Here is a 24,122-nt window from a genome sequence, read left to right on the forward strand (position 1 = left end):
CACCCCCTCCCCCCACACACACCCACACCCTCTCTTGACAGAACCTTTTTGTGCTAATCAGAGCTCCAGCTCTCTACTCTCTCTGTATGACTAATCCCCATAATCAGCCCTCCGTTCCTGATGAGTGCCCATGATGATGTGAAAATAGTCAGTCTCTCAATGTAAGGGGATATGCACCACGTTAGCAGAACACAACTAGAAAGCCTCTCTACTCCTCGTAATAACTGGTGGCAGCACTTTACCTCTCCCAGACAGTCATTTACCCAGGTAGACCTGTCATTCACTGCATTCAACCACCAGAAAGGCTACATTATCACAGCAATTAGCCTACTCTCGAAGTCTCCGGCTCTCCATATTGAAGTCCTGTCATAATCATTGAGGATTGGGATAGTGCATCATTCAAATGGAACTACATGGTAGCACGTTTTCTGTAGGCCATACGTCTATAGGCACTTAGGAAGTCTATAATTTTGCTGGTAATAAGTAGGATTTAGTAAGTGCACTATGCTTTATGTTGCTGTACTATATTAGCAATTTGTATAGATGGACTTAACAGAAATGGCTTGAAGTTCTGTGTGCATGCGTGCATACATGTGGTGTGGTGTGTGTGTGTGTGTGTGTGGTGTGTGTGTGTGTGTGGTGGTGTGTGTGTGTGTGTGTGTACACTCACTGTCTTTCCCTTCTCGTGTGATGGTCTTGTCAACCACTGTAATTAAACCCAGGGAGCATAGCCGTCCTCATGAACGGACTGTCACTCCTTATTACACATACACACGCACACACAACCCCTAACCCATATGGACATCCACTCTTCAAAAAGGAAACACACCCACACCACCAAACGCTGCCAAATGAGACATCTAATTTCATGGGAAATTTTTGATAAAAAATAACTAATGATTCAATCCATCTTGACTAATTTGCCTTTTTAATTGCTGAGTGTATAAGTTAAAGGGGCCCAGCTCCGTTTACACTGTGGTACCCTATTTCCTATTTAGTGCGTTACTTTTGACCAGGGCCCATACCATAAGGCTCTGGTTATTAGTAGTGCACTTTATAGGGAATATGGTGCCATTTGGGATGTGGGCTTTGTAAATGGGGGTGTGGATGTCTCGACCGATGTCATTCTTGCATATATCAATGGTAAAGCATTGGTGTCGTTCATACGTGATCATATGTATGGGCTCATCCATGTCTGCGTCCCAAATGGCACCATATTGCTTATTTAGTACACACATTATGACCATGGCCTATAGGCCTCTGGTCATTTGTAGTGCGCTATTTAGGGAATGGGGAGCAATTTGGGATGCAGTCTATGAGTATATGTGAATGTTGGTTTAGGTTTGGAATGGATCTGATGAAGGGAATGGGGAGGTTGAATGGATCTAATTTGGAATTGTGGTAAAAACTCAGGAAACGGAGAAGGATATAGCCTATGTATTATTCCAAGGATAATCATTCGGATGCATCGCTCTCAGTCCTATGAAAAGCTTATTGACAAACCCATTTCAACGAAAGCTAAAGCTTCTCTGATTCCATGAAAAGTATAGATTTGTGAGTCACAGAAAAAGTTAATTGAATGAAGACTGATTTCAGGAAATAGGCACCATGCAAGACTTGTTGATTAGCCAGTGACGTTGGCTACATTGGGCTTTGTGAGAGTTGTTCAATCCATTCAGTTTGCACAGATGGCAGTATTTGACTGGCATCTGATGAGTAATATTCTTCTACACATGTAAAAATAAGTAGTGATGAATATGAGCTCAAATTAAACCAGTATCACAATCCAGACATGTCTATAACCATTTATTGTAATTCAATTGCCATTTATAAAAATGGATTGATTTATTTGTGTTTAACTGAAATTCCAGGCTTTTGAGACGTCTAGGTCTTTTAAAAAAAATGTATTGTTAGAGCCCACCACCTAAAGTCTTTCCTATCAAAGATAACAAAAGTATTAATTTAGCCCCTACTGTGCAAACCTTCGACGGCAGTGGGGGGAAAAAATGTACGAAAAAAATGTACGAACATTTGTATTGTGGAGTGGCTAACACCATGTTTTTTTTTATCAGGGTTCATACGGTCATGAAAATCCTGGAAAAGTCATGGACTTTTAAAATGGTGTTCTTGAAAAGGATCAAATCCTAAATGTTTTGGAAAAGTAATGGAAATTTCATAATTTCTGTTAATGTAATTTATTTAGGCACAGTTAAAATATATATTTTGAATCATTCAAATAAAAATCCACATATCAGCCAGAATCGGAATTCAACTTTAGCGCGTCTGCATGTTTGCTCGAATGACCTGCATATGTGCGAAATGTGTGAGCTGCTGCTCAAGGAGAGAGAGACAGTTGGACATTGCAGCAGCAGGTAGGCATAGCCTATAAAAATTGATAGAGTACAGACTTACTAGGTACCCTGTAGTTAACTGTTTAGCTATTATAAGCATGTAGGCTATTAATGTTTTCTTCATGTCATGTCCCAACAACCGTATCACCGACACTTGCGAATAATGCCATTCAAAGTCGATATTCTATTTTGAACGATTCATATGATTCACTCAAGCTATTCGGTTCAATCGCATTGAAACGCGCGAATCAAAAGAATAATTAGTGAATTGTGAACATTTCATTTTAGAAAAGAATATTAGACGTTGCCTTTTCTTTTGGATTATGTGGCTTCAAAAATGTTTTAGATTGATTAGGACATCCAACGTATGGGACATTGCCGGCTGACTAGCATCTATTGAGTTGCAAAGTAAACACTTAAGATGGCTAAGATCAATTTGACTGAACTAGAAAATGTACATTTCATGAAAAAAAAATAGTGGTCTTGCTTCAGCAGAATAAAAAGATTTGTAGCCTGCCATAGCCATTTGATATATTGAACGAGTGAATTATTCCACAAGGCATTAAACGTATTTGGTTGGAATGTTACAGGGTTTTACATCAAGGGTGGTGCCCCATCCTCCCAGGAGAGCTAATGCATGTGCAGGCTTTTATCTCTATCCCTCTCTAACAAACCACCATGTCCAATCAATTGAATTTACCACAGTTGGACTCCAATCCAGTTGTAGAAACATCTCAAGGATGATCAATGCACCTGAGCTCAATTTCGACTATCATAGCAAAGGGTCTGAATACTTATGTAAATAAGGTATTTCTGTTTTAAATTACTTTTTAATACATTTGTTTTTGCTTCGTCATTATGCGTTATTGTGTATAGATTGAGAATAAACATTTTATTTAATCCAATTCAAAATAAGGCTGTAACGTAAGAACATTTGAAAAAAGTCAAGGGGTTTGAATACTTTCCGAATGCACTGTAATGTACCCTGCTGCGTGTTCCCGCCCCCATCCAGCCGCCCCGCTAATCGCTCGAATTATCTTTAAATCAACCATCTCTATCTGAGACGGGTGAGTGTGAAGGTGTGTGCGTGCTCTGTGCAGCACGTGGACCCGAGCCAGGGGTTGTGGGGTTAACTGGAGGAGGGAGCAAAAGGCACGGGGCGAAATCCTTTACCGTGTTCCCGCCGCAATTAAACGTCTGAAACTGCACCTGCGTCGTCTCTGATGGGTCATTGACACCGTCATCATTATTTTGTGTCATCCGTCGCTATCAATTTACACCAGGCGCCACCCGCCCGTACGAATTAATTGATTGTCTTAATAAATGGACATCTCTTGATTAGACGGTAATGCATCTGAATAGCCCACTTGAGGTTTTATTGTGACTTTCCGTAAGCCTGACATGTGACAGGTAATACCATACGCTTCACAAAATGTAGGAAAATCATGGATTTGCATGAAAGGCTTGCCAATACTCTTCAACAGCTGAAAAATAACCATATCTCACCATTTCTAACAGTGATTTTTCTATATGCTCTTCTGTCATACATTATTATTATTTTTTTTAAATATATGTTATATTTTCATGTTTTAAGTTTAAAACCTCTTGGGGCTAGGTGGGACGCTAGCGTGCCACCTGTGGTGCACTCCATCAACAGCAGGTGCATTTCAAGAGCGGCAAATTTGAATCCAAATAAATGTCAAAATTCAAATTTTTCAAAAATACAACTATGTTACACCATTTGAAAGATAAACATCTCCTTAATCTAACCACGTTTTACGATTTCAAAAAGGTTTTACGGCGAAAGCATAAATTTAGAGTATGTTAGGACAGTACATTTACAAGAGTTGTGTGTAATGTTTTGTCAAGTCAAAGACAGGGTCACCAAAACCATAAAACCAGCTAAAATGATACACTAACCTTTTACAATCTCCATCAGATGACACTCCTAGGACATTATGTTAGACAATGCATGCATTTTTAGTTCTATCAAGTTCATATTTATATACAAAAACAGCGTTTTACTATGGCATTGATGTTGAGGAAATCGTTTCCCTCCAATAACCGGCAGTCAAGTCAGCGTCAGAAATTAAATAATTAAAATTAGAAAACATTGTTAAAATATTATATTGTCATTTAAAGAATTATAGATTTACATCTTTTGAACGCAATCAACTTGCCAGATTTAAAAATAACCTTACTGGGAAATCACACTTTGCAATAATCTGAGCACTGTGCCCAGAAAAATACGCGTTGCGATACAGACTAGACGTCATGTTGGGGAGATCTAAAATCGAAAATACTATGTAAATAATCCATTACCTTTGATTCTCTTCATCAGATGTCACTTCCAGGTATCACAGGTCCATAACGAATGTAGTTTTGTTCAAAAAAGCTCATCATTTATGTCCAAAAATCTCCGTCTCGTTAGCACATGATGTAAGCCAGCCGGACTTCTCGTCATGAACGAGGGGAAAAAATATATTTCCGTTCGTTCAAACATGTCAAACGTTGTATAGCATAAATCATTAGGGCCTTTTTTAACCAGAACATGAATAATATTCAAGGTGGACGAATGCATAGCCTTTTATAACGTATTGGAACGAGGGTACCCAACATGAAGTAGCGCGCCAGGTGTCTAATGGGACATCACCGTTCCATGGCTCTTGTTCGGTCAGATCTCCCTCCAGAAGACTCAAAACACTTTGTAAAGGCTGGTGACATCTAGTGGAAGCAATAGGAAGTGCCAAAATATTCCTAAACCCCTGTGTCTTTCAATGGGATAGCTTTAAAGTCAATACAACACATCAGGTATCCACTTCCTGTCAGAAAATGTCTCAGGGTTTTGCCTGCCAAATGAGTTCTGTTATACTCACAGACACCATTCAAACAGTTTTGGAAACTTTAGAGTGTTTTCTATCCATATATAATAAGTATATGCATATTCTAGTTACTGGGTAGGATTAGTAACCAGATTAAATCGGGTACATTTTTTTTATCCAGACGTGCAAATGCTGCCCCCTAGACCCAACAGGTTAACCACAGTCCAGGGTACAAAACAGCACTCTATTCCATATAGTGCATTTCCTTTGTACAGAAAGTACTTAGCAAATAGGTTGCCATTTCAGATTTAACCATAGTTTTAGCCATCAGAAAACATAATTCTGTCTTGGCGATTCTAGAAGGCTCTATAAGATTTGAAATTCCTAGCCATAGATAGCTGCGAGGGATTGCTCACCATGGCAACAGTAAGTATGGTGAAGCCAGTAGGCTAAATGTACTGCACATGACTGTATTATGATATGAATGGACAGAGTGCTTATTGAGCCTTGGGTCAACACTGTAAGGAATGATGATATTAGCAGGGTTGACGACCAGAGGCTACAGGGAATCTAGTGGCTCAACTATAAGCCTTTATTTCATCTGCTATTTGTGACACTTATGAGTGGTGGCAGAAACAGACTGGCCAAAGGGCAGTTCAGGCAAATGCCAGATGGGCTGGTCCATCTTTAGCCCAGTGGGCCGGGCTAAAAATGGGGTCTCGAGGAAAATAATGGACCGGTATGGGGAATGCATGTTAGAAATGCCTGTGCTGATTTCTTGTCCCTGTCCGTCCTTGAGTTGTGGCATGAAAGAAGACCTGTTGAAAACATAATTGCCGGAACAGCCGACTTGTTCTGTACTGTTAGTAATAAGCAATATTCTGTGGAGCATCAGTCAGATTCTTTTCTACTCCACTATATTTGGGTCCCAAACACTCACTAGTATTATACTGCTGTGAGCTTGACAGAGCAGACACCCACTCACTACTGCAGAGGTTGATATCACCAAGACACTGTTTAATTGTTCTCATGGCTTACTTGCAAGGTGAAGTTGGAACAAACATTATATGAAGCTGAGCCCGATTCCCTCTTTTACTTTCCATCTTCCTTTCTCCCCAGCTTTCCCTTTTCTGCTCTCTCCTACCTCCTATTTCTCTCTCTTCCTCTCGCCATCTTTTTCTAATTCTATCTTTCCCTCTCCTCCTCTTTCCCTCTTCGCCTTCTCTTTCCTTTTCTGTCTCTCTTATCCTCTCCTCCTCCCCCTTTCCTCCCTCCTTCTCTTTCCCTCTGTCCCTCTCATCCAGTCGGCAAACATCAGTAGCGTAGTTGGCTAGTCCAAGGCTTTGTTAATGGAGGAGGTGTGCCTATTAAGAGATGGTTTAGTGTCTATTAAATCACTAAGCGTGTGCCGGTGGTAATTCATTCATTAATTAAGGAAAGGAAGCTTCCGTAATTTAAAAAAAATTAGGAGAGATTAACAAAAGTGGACTTGATTGACAGCAAACAATGAAGTGAAATATAATAACAGAGATGGTGTTATAAAGAGAGAAGAGAACAAGTGAGTGTGTGAATGGAAGAGCGAGCAACAAGATCTCCACAGGTGCATGGTTGCTCCAGCATGCCAGTTTCCAGGTTAATCACTCCTTCCATTTCTCTCCCTGACCCTCGGGGGGTGAACGTGGAAAAGGAAGGATGAGGGAGAGGGGTGATTGCGGGGAGCAGCTGGCCTTACGTTCGCCACAGGGTAAAAAGAACCCGATTTATTAGCTTCTCACAAGGACTTTTGGGAGGAGGTGGATGGTGGAAAAGGGTAGTGGAGAAAACATTGTGACCATTAGTGATGTGTTTGCACTGTTGCTGTGATAAATTCATATTTTAATTTTTTTTTGTCTGTGACTCTGTGTTGTGTCACATCTGAGAAATATATGAAGCCCCCCCCCCCCCCCCCCCCTGTCTTTCTCTCCCCCCTCCCCGTCTTTCTCTTCCCCCCTCTTTCCTCCCTCCCATCATAAATTGACACAGACACATGCACACACTTCCCTCCTGTTCTCCTGGGCACCACGTGATTTGTGAAGAGTTTACCCTGAGTGTTCATAAATAAAAATAAGGCCTGTCACAACGCACAGCTAGCAAACAGTGCCTGTTTGCATGTGGACGTGTTTTGTGAATTTAGAATCATCAGTCAGAAATGGAATGCGTGTGGGGTGTAGTGGGCACACACCGGAGAGAGCACTCCGTCATCACGGTGGTTGATGGAAGAGATCAGGCATGGGAGAGGGAGACTGCTTTTACACCTGGATAGATGGAAAGAGCAAGATGGAGTGAGAGAGACATCCTGGGCAGAGTAACCCATCAAATAAACGTTTATATGTCGCGTACAGAGATTAGCAGGTGTTAACTTCTCTAGGGCCAGTGGGACGATTTCGTCCCACCTACGTAACAGCCAGTGGAATCCCGTGGCGCGTTATTCAAATACCTTAGAAATGCTATTACTTCAATTTCTCAAACATATGACTATTTTACACCATTTTAAAGACAAGACTCTCGTTAATCTAACCACACTGTCCGATTTCAAAAAGGCTTTACAACGAAAGCAAAACATTAGATTATGTCAGCAGAGTACCCAGCCAGAAATAATCAGACACCCATTTTTCAAGCTAGCATATAATGTCACATAAACCCAAACCACAGCTAAATGCAGCACTAACCTTTGATGATCTTCATCAGATGACAACCCTAGGACATTATGTTATACAATACATGCATGTTTTGTTCAATCAAGTTCATATTTATATCAAAAAACAGCTTTTTACATTAGCATGTGACGTTCAGAACTAGCATACCCCCCGCAAACTTCTGGTGAATTTACTAAATTACTCACGATAAACGTTCACAAAAAACATAATTATTTTAAGAATTATAGATACAGAACTCCTCTATGCACTCGCTATGTCCGATTTTAAAATAGCTCTTCGGTGAAAGCACATTTTGCAATATTCTAAGTAGATAGCCCGGCATCACAGGGCTAGCTATTTAGACACCCACCAAGTTTAGCCCTCACCAAAGTCAGATTTACTATAAGAAAAATGTTATTACCTTTGCTGTTCTTCGTCAGAATGCACTCCCAGGACTTCTACTTCAATAACAAATGTTGGTTTGGTTCAAAATAATCCATAGTTATATCCAAATAGCGGCGTTTTGTTCGTGCGTTCAAGACACTATCCGAAAGGGTAAAGAAGGGTGACGCGCCCGACGCGTTTCGTGACAAAAAAATTCTAAATATTCCATTACCGTACTTCGAAGCATGTCAACCGCTGTTTAAAATCAATTTTTATGCCATTTTTCTCGTAAAAAAGCGATAACATTCCGACCGGGAAATCGTGTTTTAGTACAAAGAGAGAGAAAATAAAAACATGGTGTCACCCCGTGCACGCGCCTCAGTCTGATGGTCCTCTGATGGACCACTTACCAAAGGCGCTAATGTTTTTCAGCCAGGGGCTGGAATTACATCATTCAGCTTTTTCCCGGGTTCTGAGAGCCTATGGGAGCCGTAGGAAGTGTCACGTTACAGCAAAGATCCTAAGTTTTCAATAAACAGAGCCAAGAAGCCCAAGGAATGGTCAGAGAGGGTACTTCCTGTACAGAATCTTCTCAGGTTTTTGCCTGCCATATGAGTTCTGTTATACTCACAGACACCATTCAAACAGTTTTAGAAACTTTAGGGTGTTTTCTATCCAAAGCCAATAATTATATGTATATTCTAGTTTCTGGGCAGTAGTAATAACCAGATTAAATCGGGTACGTTTTTTATCCGGCCGTGTAAATACTGCCCCCTAGCCCTAACAGGTTTTAAAGCAGGTGCAGCAAAATGCTTGTGTGCAATGCGGTAAAATATCTAACAGTACAATACTAATAAACAAATTATCCCCCAAAAAAGGAGAAAAAAAGTAAGAAACGACATTAAGAAATATCAGCGTGCAATGTCAAGAGTCCGGAATATACATGCGGTGTGTATAGACAGTATGGACAATATATACTTTAAGTAGGGAAAAGCTATGTACAGCAGTAGTTGTATAAGATGAGCTACTATATGTCGAGAATACAGTATGTACACTGGGTATACAAAAAAATATAAGGACACCTTCCTAATATTTTTTATTTTGTCCTCAGAACAGCCTCAATTCATTGGGGCATGGACTCTACAAGGTGTCGAAAGCGTTCCACAGGGATGCTGGCCCATGTTGATTCTAATACTTCCCACAGTTGTCAAGTTGGCTGGATGTCTTTTGGGTGGTGGACCATTCTTGATACACACGGGAAACTGTTGAGCATTGCATTTCTTGACACAAACCGGTGCGCCTGGCACCTACTACCATACACCGTTCAAAGGCACATACCTTTTTTGTGTGTCTCAAGGCTTAAAAATCCTTCTTTAACTTGTCCTCTTCATCTACACTGATTGAAGTGGATTTAACTAGTGACATCAATAAGGGATCATAGCTGTTTTTCAGTATCTCGGTCCCAGCTTTGATGCACCTGTACGGTCTCTGCCTTCTAGATGGTAGCAGAGTGAACAGGCCAGGGCATAACATTTTCTTTTTGGTCCACTAGCCACTCAGATTTTGTACCAGCCAAAATATTTTTTCCCACTAAAATTACACCAACAAAAAACCCCAAAATAGATGAACCTGCTTTGTAATGTGTCTAAAACAAATGTATTACTAGTAAGAAGTAATGTGGTATATTGTCTTTTAACCAAAATATCACAAACATTTTCACCTTCCCCTTTAAGGCAGGAGGTTACCACGGTAGCGGGACTCAAGTCAGGTTTGTGTCTGAGATTGAGTATGAATAGTAGAAGCATTGTCTTCTTTTCCCTAGCAGTTGAAACTCAAACATAGAACAACAACCTAGCTTGTGAACAAAACAATATAAATAGCCAAGAAACACAAGGACAAAGTCTCACTTCAGTAGACTTTTGTTTCAAGTAAATTACACCAACTTTTATGCATGTGCACTCCACTTCTAAAAATGAATCTTTCACTTAGCTCTTCATGTGTGCAAAACCCCCAGCCAGGCAGTGTTGCTGCACGCGGTGAAATAGCCTATATATGATTGTCAGTTCTTTGACTTTGTGCCATTAATTTACCGGCTATGAAATGAAAAGGCAGAAATACTTTGAAAACAGCTACTGCAGCATTTATTTGACTAGAAATGTGATAATATTTGACACTTTGTATTCACAAATGCGAGTGAAACGCTCTTTCTGTGGAGGCCTGATAACCCGCCAACGTGGCTGGTCAATAGACATCTTACCCGCCAATGCCAATATCTACCAGTGCCCGGCAGGTGGCGGGTGTTCATTTTAGGCCCTGGAACTGGACGTGGCTCGGGTGACTGATGTCGTTCATGATTTTCTTGGCCGTCCTGTGACAACGGGTGCTGTAGATGTCCTGGAGGGCAGGCAGTGTGCCTCCAGTGATGTGTTGGGTTGACCGCACCACCCTCTGGAGAGCCCTGCAGTTGCGGCTGGTGCAATTGCTGTACAAGGCGGTGATACAGCCCAACAGAATGCTCTCTGGTGCATCTGCAGAAGTTTGTGAGGGTCTTAGGGGCCATGCCAAATTTCTTCAGCCTCCCACCATGGTGTCAGTATGGAGGGAGGTTATTTGCTTGTAGACCACTCCACCAGACTCTCACCTCCTCCCTATAGGCTGTCTTGTCGCTGTTGGTAATCAGGCCTTACAAGGCCCATTATAGTAGGCCTGTGTGTGTGGTTATGCGTGGAGAGTGAGTTGGGTTGGCTGATGCTCACAGCCATGTTTGTGTGTTAGGAGTGTATGTGCGTGCGTAGCCTTTTGTACTATGTATGAATGCATTTGTGCAAGATTGGGGTGTGCTGAAACCCAGGTGTGTGTTTCAAGGAGGGCTCCCGAGTAGTGCAGCGGTATATGGCAGTGCTAGTAGGCGTCACAACAGACCCGGGTTCGATCCCGAGCTGTATCACAACCGGCCGTGATCGGGAGTCCTATAGGGCGGCGCACAATTGGCCCAGCGTCATCCGGATTAGGGCAGGCTTTTGCCGGGGAAGCTTTACAAGTAGGCCATCATTGTAAATAAGACTTTGTTCTTAACTGACTTGCTAGTTAAAGGATAAATAAATAAAATCAAACATCTGGATGTATGTTACAGGGAAGTAGACGTAGGATTAGGGGAGTCTAGATGGTAATCGGTCCAATTTCCTACTTTTTTTTTTAACAGCAGTGTGTGTGTGTGTGTGTGTGTTAAGACTGACCGTGTGTGTGCACAGATACGTAAAGCGTTGCATCATTGGAGTACATTTGGGTATGCATGTACTTTTAACATTGCACTGCATGAAAGGATGACTCATGGCATCAGTAGGCAGGTTTTCTTCCATTCATCACACCCTCAGCACCAGAGTCACCTGACACTGGACTCTACAAATACCAATCAGGCAAAGCTCAAATGCCTTCTTTCTTCCTCCCTTCCTTGATGACTTGATTAGTGTACGGTTAGGAACACTTCTATCATATACAGTAAGTAGCCTTTCACCAATCCAGCAATGTCAAATCAGTGATTGCTTCAAGGAAAGGAGGAAGGAAGGATGCATTTTAAGGGCTGAGCACTTTTCCCTTCATTCTATTTTTCACTGTTTATACACGTGATTCCGCAGGAATTTCAGTAATCTGAAAAGCGTGATTTTTTTTTCTTCTTCTCCATCAGGTTTGGGTTTGAGATTTGATTCACCCTATGACTAAGGCTGTGTACCAAATAGCACCCTATTCCATTTGGGTCCTGGTCAAAAGTACTGTACTACCTAGGAAATATGGTACCATTTGGGAAGCAGACTAACTGTGTGCTGACAGAGGTGTAAGGTATTCTACTTCTTTCAGAGGTTTAGAGTAGACCCTATATTTAAGAGAAGGCCCCCCACGCTTTAAGCTGAACAGTTCCTTGACTGTGCGTGGAGAGGTGTAGGGAGACAGAGATGATTGGATAACTGTATTACCATCACGATGCAGCCCGCGCCTCGCTTTCGCATTATGCATTCCAGGAGTTTCAAAGGAGAGGGGGGGGGGGGGGGAATTGGAAGAGAGTGGAGGACTCTAGATGCATGACAGGCAGACAAAAGCACAGCAGCTCAATAGAGATGTGCCACACACCAACAGAGGCGATGAAGAGAAGGAATGGTTGGAGAGAGATGAAGTATGTGTGTGGGGGGAGGGGCAGATGTAGTGTATTGTGGTACTGTGTTTGGATGTACTGTGTGTTTGGATGTACTGTGTGTTTGGATGTAGTGTGTGTGTGTGTGTGTGTGAGATGGTTGAAAGACAATGGGCTGTAGTTGCTGTTGCTTCGAGCTAGGTGGCACTGTTCATCTGTTCCCATGTAGGGTGTGTGTGTGCAAGCATGTTTTCCAGTAGCTCCTATATGTGAACCTCTGTAGACTGAGCGACTGATTACTTTGTTTTGGACATGGCGGAAAGGGAGCTTGATACAAGCCACAGACATCTGCACTAAATCTACCTGGACTGTATCCCCTTTGACAATATGGTCTTATTCATTTGTCCAATGTAAGCAAATGGGTCAAAATGGGGAAGGACTACCTGATCTTTCTTGTCCAATAAGAAACGCTTGTTTTCATTTTCCATTGCAAAACATTTTGCTACAGTGTAATGAATATGACCCAGTCATCCCAGCATTGTGTATAAGTCCAGAGAGCGTAAACATCAGTGTTTAGGTGTTCAGCTTTTGAGAGGTACAATATGGGAAAAGTCCCTCAGGAACACACACACACCAGTCCACAACACACTGTTTATTATTCTTTCTGAGTTGTTTGATTCAGATGTAAACTTTTAGCTATGGCCCCTGGTTGTTTGGGGCTGCCAGGTCACTCAAGATCCAAGGTGATTATTCAACATTTGTCCAAGTCCCCAGGACATCAGGAGATTAATTCAAAACCGGCCACTAGTGGCAAAGGTGAGCCTACCAAGTAGGCTTGCTAGGGTGTTGTGGATGGAGGATGGGTGTAAGCCACGAGAGCTGGCTTCAATCAATCAATCAATCAATCAATCAATCAATCAATCAAATGTATTTATAAAGCCCCTTTTACATCAGCCTATGTCACAAAGTGCTGTACAGAAACCCAGCTTAAAACCCCAAACATCAAGCAATGCATATGTAGGGTTGCTCGTTCAATCCCAGTGCTAGGCACTCGTTACATTTTTTTGGGTTTTAACCCTATCCCAAACCTTAACCCTTTACACTCATGGGAATGGTCCTATATAGGGCTAGGGCTAAATTGAGATGTTTCTTAAAGAAGAAATATGGAAAGTATATGCATAACCATGGAAGTAATCAAAAGGGAACAATTTGGAGATTATCGGAAAATTATTAGACTACACTTTTGATTTTATGTGCATTTTACATTAACTGTAATTTTCTGCGCATTTGTTAACAAAATCTGAAAATACTATGGATACGTTCAGTAACATAAGAATATTCTTTGAAAATGTGGGATAGGTGCAACATAAGACAAAAAAAATGACATAGGTTTGAGTTAGAGATCAAGCTGATGTCCCAAGTTTCCACACAATGTGCACAGTTCCTAAGTAATTTCAATGCACTTTTATGACTCGAAGAAGAGTCCAACAAAAAAATGTTTTAACATTTTATTTTAGCTCTCCTAGCTGTGTTGTTGAGGAACTAGAGCAAGCACACTTGCAGTTGTGTTTGGAACATAGCCCTGCATCCCCGCCATCACACAATTACTTTTTACGCAATACTAAGACCTTCCATTATAAATCGCAATCTGGGTCAGGTGGGCATCCATTGGGAAAGCTTGTTCTATTGCAAACATGACTAGCTAATAAATCAAAATATATTTACAAAAAAATATATATTGGGGATTGGCAATGATGCAGACAATTACATTGATGGAAGCCACACTCTATCTGCCCTATTAAAGCTGATCTATCCCCTAAAAAAAAGTGTTAGGCTTTCTCAAGGCAATTCAGAGAAGATCGGAATTTTGGTGTCAATTTTGGTGTCATGCGTGCATTCAGATGCGTGGTCCGTGACAAATTGTCTTAGGCTCATTCTGTTCAGGACAACCCAGGGTACGACGCCATGTCATCTTGTAACTAAATCCAATATAGTGATCATAAACATCGGCACTGTATATTTGGACTCAGGTGTTTGGCTTGCTTGTATGACATCAACGTGATATTTATTATAATCCTCAACGTCTCATCTTTCGAGTCCTCTTAATTTACAGCATTTCCCTTACTCAGGAAAACATTTTTCAAAAGTTTCCCAATTAGAGGGAGGGATGGAGGCAACTTGCGGTGCTCAAGTTTCTAACGACTGTCAGTCATAACCCATACAGAGCTGTGAAGCGGAGACCCTGAGCTCTAACGTCATGTATAGCAAAGTCTGCCTAACTTAATTCCTAAACTTAAACGTATCATTTTTTTTTTACCCTCCCCCCCCCCACTTCAGTGTCCCACAAACGTGCGGACTTGTTGGTTTAAAGCATATGATGATCGTAGTAGCTGTTGTGTGCAAACATCTTTGTGTGTGTGCTTACACCCTCAGAGTCTAGTCACGTGTTGTAGAGAGAGAGAGCCCTCCGTTTCCACACCTAGTGTGGTGATTCATTGATGGTCTTTATATGACTATAAATAAAGCCAGTGTGTCTATGTATGCGGATGACTCAACACTATATGCGTCAGCTACTACAGCGAGGGAAATCCTTGCAACACTTAACAAAGAGCTGCAGTTAGTTTCAGAATGGGTGGCAAGGAATAAGTTGGTCCTAAATATTTCAAAAGCTAAAAGCATTATATTAGGGAAAAATCATTCACTAAGCCATTATTGACCAGGTTGAGGTGACTAAACTGCTTGGCGTAACCCTGAATCGTAAGCTGGCATGTTCAAAACATGTTGATCCAACAGTAGCTAAGATGGGGAGAAGTCTGTCTATGATAAAGCACTGCTCTGCCTTTTCAACAACACTAACAACAACGCAAGTCCTGCAGGTTGTAGATTTGTCGCATCTGGACTACTGTTCAGTCGTGTGGTCAGGTGCCACGAAGAGGGACCTCAGAAAATGACAATTGGCTCAGAACAGGGCATTACGGCTGGCCCTTAAATGTACACAGAGAGCTAACATTAATAATATGCATGTAAATCTCTCATGGCTAAAAGTGGAGGAGAGAGTGACTTCATTACTTGTTTTTGTAAGAATTGTTGACGTGCTGAATGCGCCGTCTGTTTAAACTACCAGCACACAGCTCGGACACCCATGCATACCCTACAAAAACAGCCACCAAAGGTCTCTTCACAATCACCAAGTCAAGAACAGCCTATGGGAGGTGCACAGTACTACATAGAGCCATGACTACAAGGAACTCTATTCCACATCAGGTAACTGATGCGAGCAGTAGAATCTGATAGAACACAACGGATAAAAATACAGTGGGGACTGTGAAGAGACACACAGGCACAGACACACATACACATGATAAGAAGCGCAATCTACACACACGTGCACATGGATGGTGTATTGTAAATATGTGGTGGCATGTGGGAACACTGAATGTGTTGGGTAAGGTGTTATGAAATGTAATGTCATGTAGTATTTTTAGCTGTATCTAACTGTCATATGTTGCTGGACCCTTGGAAGGGTAGCTGCTTCCATCCTTAATAAATACGAATACTGAATTTACAAAACATTCGGAACACCTTCCTAATATTGAGTTGCACCCCCTTTGTCCCTCAGAACAGCCTCGATTCAGCCACATTCCGGGTCTCAATTTTCTCAAGGTTTAAAAATCCTTTAATCTGTTTCCTCCTCTTCATCTACAGGTGACATCAATAAGGGATCATAGCTTTTACCTGGATTCAACTTGTCAGTCTGTCATGGAAAGAGCAGTTGTTCCTAATGTTTTTTACACTCGGTGTATGTGATCGTATACAAATGTAAGCAAGGTTTGAAATTATTATGTTTTAGTCAAATATCTGTTTGGGCTTCTTGTGATCAATTTGCAGTCTACAAATGATTTGTAATTAAGAAAAAATCATCCCGCAGCTGAATCTAGTTGATGATACCTGTCCTAAAGTGTGCACTTCCACACTTCCCGTCATGAATTTAACAATGGTGGAAACTCATTCCAGCTAATGAAACACCAATCCAATGGTTTTAAATAGATGATGGGAGGTGTGCCTGTCCACACTTTGGGTAAAGAGTGGAGAATCGGGATTGTGAGACAGTTTCCCCATCCACCCATCAGGCCAATTAGGACCCCACTGATTCAGGTAATTATATCATCAAGTTAGGTTGAGATGGCATGGTATGCGTTGGCACTCCGTATCACCTGTCAGTAGGGTTGAGCGGTATACCGTATACAGGGGTATTTGGAAATGCACACGGAATGGTGTTTACTTATACCGTTGAAACTATTTTGTTAAAATTGTTGAATACATTTGAATATTTGTAGCAACTTTTTAAGTAAATACCTGCAGTCAACTTGTCCAATACGTTAGGAGATAAAGCAGACAGCGTTCTTCATTTTGCTTGTCACATTATTTTTCATTATGAAGCTTACCATAGTTCCCCAGAACAGCAGGCAGTCAAGTGTTGGTTGTAAAGAGCACAATGGGAGAACGTGGGAGCGGGTGAGTCCACAGCGTTCTGTATCTATCACTGAGTCTCTCTCTGTTGTGGGTCGCACATGAGGTGATGAAGTTACCCTTGTATGCAATTCACTACTAAATGTTTGCCATCAGATATCTTCTGTCTAAGATGTGCTACGCTCAACCAGCTGTGTTTTTGTTAGTTGGCTGAGTAAGTGGCTGAATTAATAAGGAGATGGGGTGTTAGCTTTCTGCTGTGTTTGAGAAGTCAAAGAGTTCTGGATGAGCTACAGTTGAAGTCGAAAGTTTACATACACTTAGGTTGGAATCATTTAAAACTCGTTTTTCAACCACTCCACAAATTTCTTGTTAACAAACTATAGTTTTGGCAAGTCGGTTAGGACATCAACTGTGTGCATGACACAAGTCATTTTTCCAACAATTGTTTACTGACAGATTATTTCACTTATAATTCAATGTATCACAATTCCAGTGGGTCAGAAGTTTGCATACACTAAGTTGACTGTGCCTTTAAACAGCTTGGAAAATTCCAGAAAATGATGTCATGGCTGTAGAAGCTTCTGATATGCTAATTGACATTCATTTGAGTCAATTGGAGGTGTACCTGTGGATGTATTTCATGGCCTACCTTCAAACTCAGTGCCTCTTTGCTTGACATCATGGGAAAATCAAAAGAAATCAGCCAAGACCTCAGAAAAAAATGTAGACCTCCACAAGTCTGGTTCATTCTTGGGAGCAATTTCCAAACGCCTGAAGGTACCACGTTCATCTGTACAAACAATAGTACGCAAGTATAAACACCATGGGACCACGCAGCCGTCATACCGCTCAGGAAGGAGACGCGTTCTGTCTCCTAGAGATGAACGTACTTTGGTGTGAAAAGTGCAAATCAATCCCAGAACAACCGCAAAGGACCTGTGAAGGTGCTGGAGGAAACCGGTACAAATGTATCTATATCCACAGTAAAACAAGTCCTATATCGACATAACCTGAAAGGCCGCTCAGCAAGGAAGAAGCCACTGCTCCAAAACCACCATAAAAAAGCCAGACTACGGTTTGCAACTGCACATGGGGACAAAGATCGTATGTTTTGGAGAAATGTCCTCTGGTCGGATGAAACAAAAATATAACTGTTTGGCCATAATGACCATCGTTATGTTTGGAGGAAAAAGGGGGAGACTTGCTAGCCGAAGAACACCATCCCAACCGTGAAGCACGGGAGTGGCAGCATCATGTTGTGGGGGTACTTTGCTGCAGGAAGGACTGGTGCACTTCACAAAATAGATGGCATCATGAGGAGGAAAATGATGTGGATATATTGAAGCAACATCTCAACACATCAGTCAGGAAGTTTAAGCTTGGTCGCAAATGGGTCTTTCCAAATGGACAATGTCCCCAAGCATACTTCCAAAGATGTGGCAAAATGGCTTAAGGACAACAAAGTCAAGGTATTGGAGTGGCCATCACAAAGCCCTGACATCAATCCTATAGAAAATTAGTGGGCAGAACTGAAAAAGCGTGTGCAAGCAAGGAGGCCTACAAACCTGACTCAGTTACACCAGCTCTGTCAGGAGGAATGGGCCAAAATTCACCCAACTTATTGTGGGAAGCTTGTGGAAGGCTACCCGAAATGTTTGACCCAAGTTAAACAATTTAAAGGCAATGCTGCCAAATACTAATTGAGTGTATGTAAACTTCTGACCCACTGGGAATGTGATGACAGAAATAAAATCTGAAATAAATCATTCTCTCTCTACTATTATTCTGACATTTCACATTCTTGAAATAAAGTGGTGATCCTAACTGACCTAAGACAGGGAATTTTTACTAGGATTAAATGTCAGGAATTGTGAAAAACTGAGTTTAAATGTATTTGGCTAAAGTGTATGTAAACTTCCGACTTCAACTGTACTTGTTTAACTTTATGAGCTGTATTTGCCAGTATTTGCAATTAGTGCACTCGTTAGCATTTTGTTAAAAGCGCCCATGAATATTCGCTACTACTTATTTTGTTAGCATTCTTTTAATAGACGCCCTGTGGGCTTTTTTTGCATTTTTAGCACCCCCTTGTGTGCTATGCCGGTAATACCATAAATCCCGGGATGGCAGAAGAACAGTATGAAAATCTGGATACCGCCCAAGCCTACCTGACAGCGCTCTTCAGTGTGCGTGTTATCAGCCCTTAGCAGCTTTCCGGATTTGTTAGCACCCTTTGGCAAACATGAGCCCTCTTTATCCCACTTCAGCCCCCCTTCGCGCTGACTGCCTGCACGTTTGGCTCATCAGCTGAGATTAGGGTTAGATAAACAGTAAGCTTGCATACACACACACACACACACACACACACACACACACACACACACACACACAGAGAAAGGCTCCAGAATTTTCCTGACAGAGTATAAAGAGGTTGTGACTATGTTGAAGACCACTACCTACTGTTCCTATGGCTATTTGCTTGACAACCTGTATAACCCTTTACTACCAATTTACATGCTACTCTAGACTTTCCTTGGTACTAGTGCCCAGAGGCTAGACTAATTGAGGAGAGCTGTGTGTGTGTCACCGTGACTATGGGGACACTGAGGATGTGTGTATCAAGGAGTAGAGATGGCTCTTGCTCTCTACAGGTGCTTCTTTTTGATCTGTTTGTGACACTGGGGTTTCTATAACTCTCTCCTCATCACATCCACATTAGTCAACTCTCTCATCCTCTGTAAGGGACAGTCATCTGATTTAGAAAGAGGTAGAGAATAGGAAAAGACCAGGGAAGAGGGGGGAAAGACGAAGAGGCATCAATCAATCACATAGTGGATATGCTTTTTTTCTGACCCCACCCTGCCTCCCTCCGGCTGATGCTCTGATGTGGCCAATTTCCTCTGGTTTGGGGCGTGGAGGTGTCAGGATATTGAATCATGGCAGAAAGGGAGAGTGAGAAGCGTGACATTCATGATTTATTTCTACCCACCAGTGTTATTGCTTATTGTTTCCCCACCCCCCAGTTATGGGTGCAGATGATTCAGAAAAACTCTTTCTCTGCGTTTCTCTTCCTCTTTCTCACTCATTTTCTCTCACTCACTCCCTGTAGCTCTCTTGCGTGCGCGCACACACACACCTCCCTCCTATGAATCTGTGGCTCTCTCTTTCTTGCATTTGTGTCTCACTATTCTTCCTCTGTCTTTGTTGTTTTCTTCTTCCCCCTGTTCTGATTATCATTCTCTCTTTCATTAGGTGGTCATTTCCTGTGCTAGCACTGTTTAATGAGAGCGTCACGCCAACAAAGTGCTAATTTGTCAAAAGTCACATTCACGGCAGCGTGTCGGAGGACCATTACCCTCTATTCTCTCTCTCTGTCTCTGTCTGTTTCTCTCTCTCTCTCTGTTCTCCATCCCTGTCTCTCTCTCGCTCTCGCGCCTCCATCCCTGTCTCCATCCAGCTCGTGGAGGCAACTGTGTCATTGTGTTTGACAGGTTCTGATTCTCCTGTCAGATTTCATTTGACTATTTATTCCGACGTGTACACAGCTCAAATCCTACCACTGCTGGACTGGGTTTCTGTGGTGTGTGTGTGTGTGTGTGTGTTTAGTAAACACAGTTAACCAATAGCAATTAACACATGGGAACACACAGACACACACTGTGCATATGTATGTTTCTGATTCGTATGGCTAACTGGGTTTACTGAACTGGCCTCATGGAATGTGTTTTGCTGCTAGGATAAGACAAATTAGTCCTAACTTCTATGTATTATTATGATCTGGAATACACAGATCACATTCGTATGCTCCTCTTGTTGGTATGACCTCATACACCGACTTGGGTTGACAGAAAGCGATAGAGCTGTTTTGATCCCGATAAATCACATGTAGGGTTTAGCTGGCATTCACACACACACACACACACACACACACACACACACACACCTTCTCTTTCTCAATATCTCTCTCTCTCTCTCTCTCTCTCTCTCTCTCTCTCTCTCTTGCCATCCCTCACACTGTTGATTGATGGTATTTGTGAAGCACCACACACTCCTCCTGGCCTAGAGAATGCGCAGCCCTCTCCCTACTGTTTGGTAGATAAGTCTGTTTTGTGCGTTTGCGGATGCGTACGTGTGTGTGTGTATCTGTCAGGCTTATGCTAATGTTAAGTGCATTTCCCACCAGTTCGCTTCCCACAGAGATGAATTGCAGTAGTACGTGCAAAAAGCATGAACATGAGCATTTACTATTGTCACACCATTACATCCATAAAAGGGTGTAACGAGGCTAGATTGCCCCTCTGTCTGTTGATAACCACTCTTTGTTGATGGTCTGAACACTTTCACACATTCTGACACCCAACCACTCAGGTTTGACTTGCCACCCATTTGGAAATAGGCCATTTGACTCTGTGTCTGGTTGGTGTACAGTATGACACTATTACAGAATGATTCTATTGATAATTATGTTGTATTTAAATAAAGAAAATGCATGTTTTATTGTCACATACAACGGATAGGTGCAGTGAAATGTGTTGTTTTACAGGGTCAGCCATAGTAGTATGGCACCCCTGGAGCAAATTAAGATGAAGTGCCTTACTCAAGGGAACATCAACAGAATTGGTTTTTACCTTGTTGGCTTAGGTATTCGAACCAGCGACCTTTCAGTTACTGGCCCAGCGCTCAAACCGCTAAGCTACCTTAACACCCTATTGTTTCTAATCCTGTATGATTCCAGTCCTGTTGTACGTCTGTGCTTGTATTTCAGCTGGTGGCAGTGTTCGAAGCACAGGAGTTCCAGAGGAGGGTGACAGCGAGCCCAGCGGACAGCGAGGGGGGCTCCACGGGCCGCTCTAGCCCCAGCCCTTACCCCGATCCTGACCCCTACGATCACCAGCCCTCCTACTTTCAGCCAACCAGAGGAGGAGGGATAGAGGTTAATGCCTCCACCCTCAAAGCCAGTACGTACCACAGTAGAGCGCCACTAACTGATTTTAATGTTCAGGGCTATGGCATGAACAGTAAAGTAACACCCATGATTTGGTGTTACATGTCGGTGTGGGACAATGCTTGAATTGGGCCAGTACACAACTCAAATGTTCAACTGCTTGAGTACCGGCACCTCTTATGGAATATTCACTTTAAAAATATGTTGAGTACCGGCACCTAAATATAAAGACTAACTGCAGTCAAATTGTGTACTGGCACATAGAGTATTTCTGTCCACTTCAACTATTGGTATAGGATGGTAACACCGTTGGGGGATAACATTAGTAATGACATTTTTTAAAATATTTATATAGTTTTACGCAGGAGTGCAACTTTCACTGGGGATGGGGGGGCGTCCCCCCCACATTCTGAAATTGCATTTTTGTCCCCTCCCAGTTTTATCATTGGAATGTGATACAAAATGAGGCAACAGTGTGCTTTAGGAGCATGCGGACGCCTCCGAGCGGTCGGGTAGGCTGTTTGGTTTGTTTATCCGATTGGATAAAAATGTGTATGTGTATATATATATATATATATATATTCATTTATAAATGAATGAATGAATGAATGAATTATGTCCCCCCCACCTCTAAAACCAAAGTTGGCCCCCTGGTTTTACGTGTTCCTTGTATTAGTTAGTAGTGTTGCCCGGCCCTAGCCTATTGAACGAGGAAACACCATGGCCGTGTCCGAAATTTGTCTTACTTTTACTTACTAAAACTACGTAATCTGCGCTAATCAAACTACATACTATTGTTTGGTGAAAATGTATGCAGTAAATATCAACATTGTAGGCTCACACACACTGAGAATGTCATCTTTTGTTGATTCCCTTCCTCCATAGCATGCAACTAATTCGTACTAAATGAAAAGACTAAATGAGTGTAACATTTTGGCATTTATAGCATACTACATTTCACATATTATACATTTTGAATACCCCAGCGGCCTACTTATTTAGGATGTCAAATGGTGTTTCACTGGCTGTGTGAGAAATATGAGTATCCGACAGCAAGGTATGGCTGTTGAGCCAGAAGCTCTCCCTGTATATCCCAGCTTGGGGCCCTCCTAGACAGCTGAGCCCTTTTTAGGAGGCTCTCCAGGGTTAAACAAACACTACGTTTCCCAGGTCTCCCCTCTGCGGTGCTCCTCAGGGCTACCCATGCTCCTCAGGTGGGTTTCACTTTAGCTGCCTGCCAAGGCCAGGCTGAACGCAGGCACACACACACACACACACTCACTAGATGGGGAAAAACATTGGGGCTCTGTGTGGGTGTGTGGCGTGCGTGTGAGATGGCGTGCGTGTGAGAGTGTGTTAGTATACGTGTGCAGTTTTAGGTGAGTGGTTGCATGACTATGCATACTTGCGTGCATGTTCATTTAACAACCTCACATAATTTAGAACTTCTATGTAAAGAGAAGCTCAGCTTTTAATTCACTGCCTGTGAAAGAGGATTTAAGTGCGGCTCTGGCATTCTTTGGGTAAGTCATGTCCTTTAATGTAAACATCTAGGCCAAGGTGTACCGTTACAGAAAAAACTTAACCTCCGGCTCTCACACTTTTCCCAAATCCCCTTCTTCCTCCTAATTTTCTTCTTCCCTACTTCCCCTTTCTTTCTCTTCCATTTCTCGCCTCATTTTCTTCTTTCCTCACTCCCCCTTTATTTCTCTCTTATCCTTCTCCTCATTTTCATTTTTTTTTTATTTCACCTTTATTTAACTAGGTAGGCCAGTTGAGAACAAATTCTCATTTACAACTGCGACCTGGCCAAGATAAAGCAAAGCAGTGCGATAAAATCGAACAGCACAGAGTTGCACATAAACAAACGTACAGTCAATAATACAATACAAAAAAATCTATGTACAGTGTGTGCAAATGTAGACGAGTAGGGAGGTAGGCAATAAATAGGCCATAGAGGCAAATTACAATTTAGCATTAACACCGGAGTGATAGATGTGCAGATGATGATGTGCAAGTAGAGATACTGGGGTGCAAAAGAGCAAGAGGGTAAGTAATAATATGGGGGTGAGGTAGTTGGGTGTGCTATTTACAGATTGGCTGTGTACAGGTACAGTGATCGGTAAGCTGCTCAGACAGCTGATGCTTAAAGTTAGAAAGGGAGATATAAGACTCCAGCTTCAGTGATTTTTGCAATTCGTTCCAGTCATTGGCAGCAGAGAACTGGAAGGAAAGGCGGCCAAAGGAAGTGTTGGCTATGGGGATGACCAGTGAAATATACCTGCTGGAGAGCGTGCTACGGGTGGGTGTTGCTATGGTGACCAGTGAGCTGACATAAGGCAGGGC

General features: G+C 42.1%; 1 protein-coding gene across 1 annotated transcript in view; it reads left to right on the forward strand.

Annotated features, from left to right (window-relative positions):
* The window catches only part of LOC106574327 (partitioning defective 3 homolog B), a 157,243-nt gene that overhangs the window by 68,208 nt on the left and 64,913 nt on the right, over window positions 1-24,122 (forward strand). The window contains exon 4 of the mRNA XM_082962407.1: window positions 21,597-21,789. Coding sequence (XP_082818533.1) covers window positions 21,597-21,789 — 193 coding nt within the window. The remainder of the gene's footprint in view (window positions 1-21,596; window positions 21,790-24,122) is intronic.

This window comes from Salmo salar, chromosome 16 (genome assembly GCF_965601325.2).
Source record: "Salmo salar chromosome 16, fSalSal1, whole genome shotgun sequence".
Classification (NCBI taxonomy): Eukaryota; Metazoa; Chordata; class Actinopteri; order Salmoniformes; family Salmonidae; genus Salmo; species Salmo salar.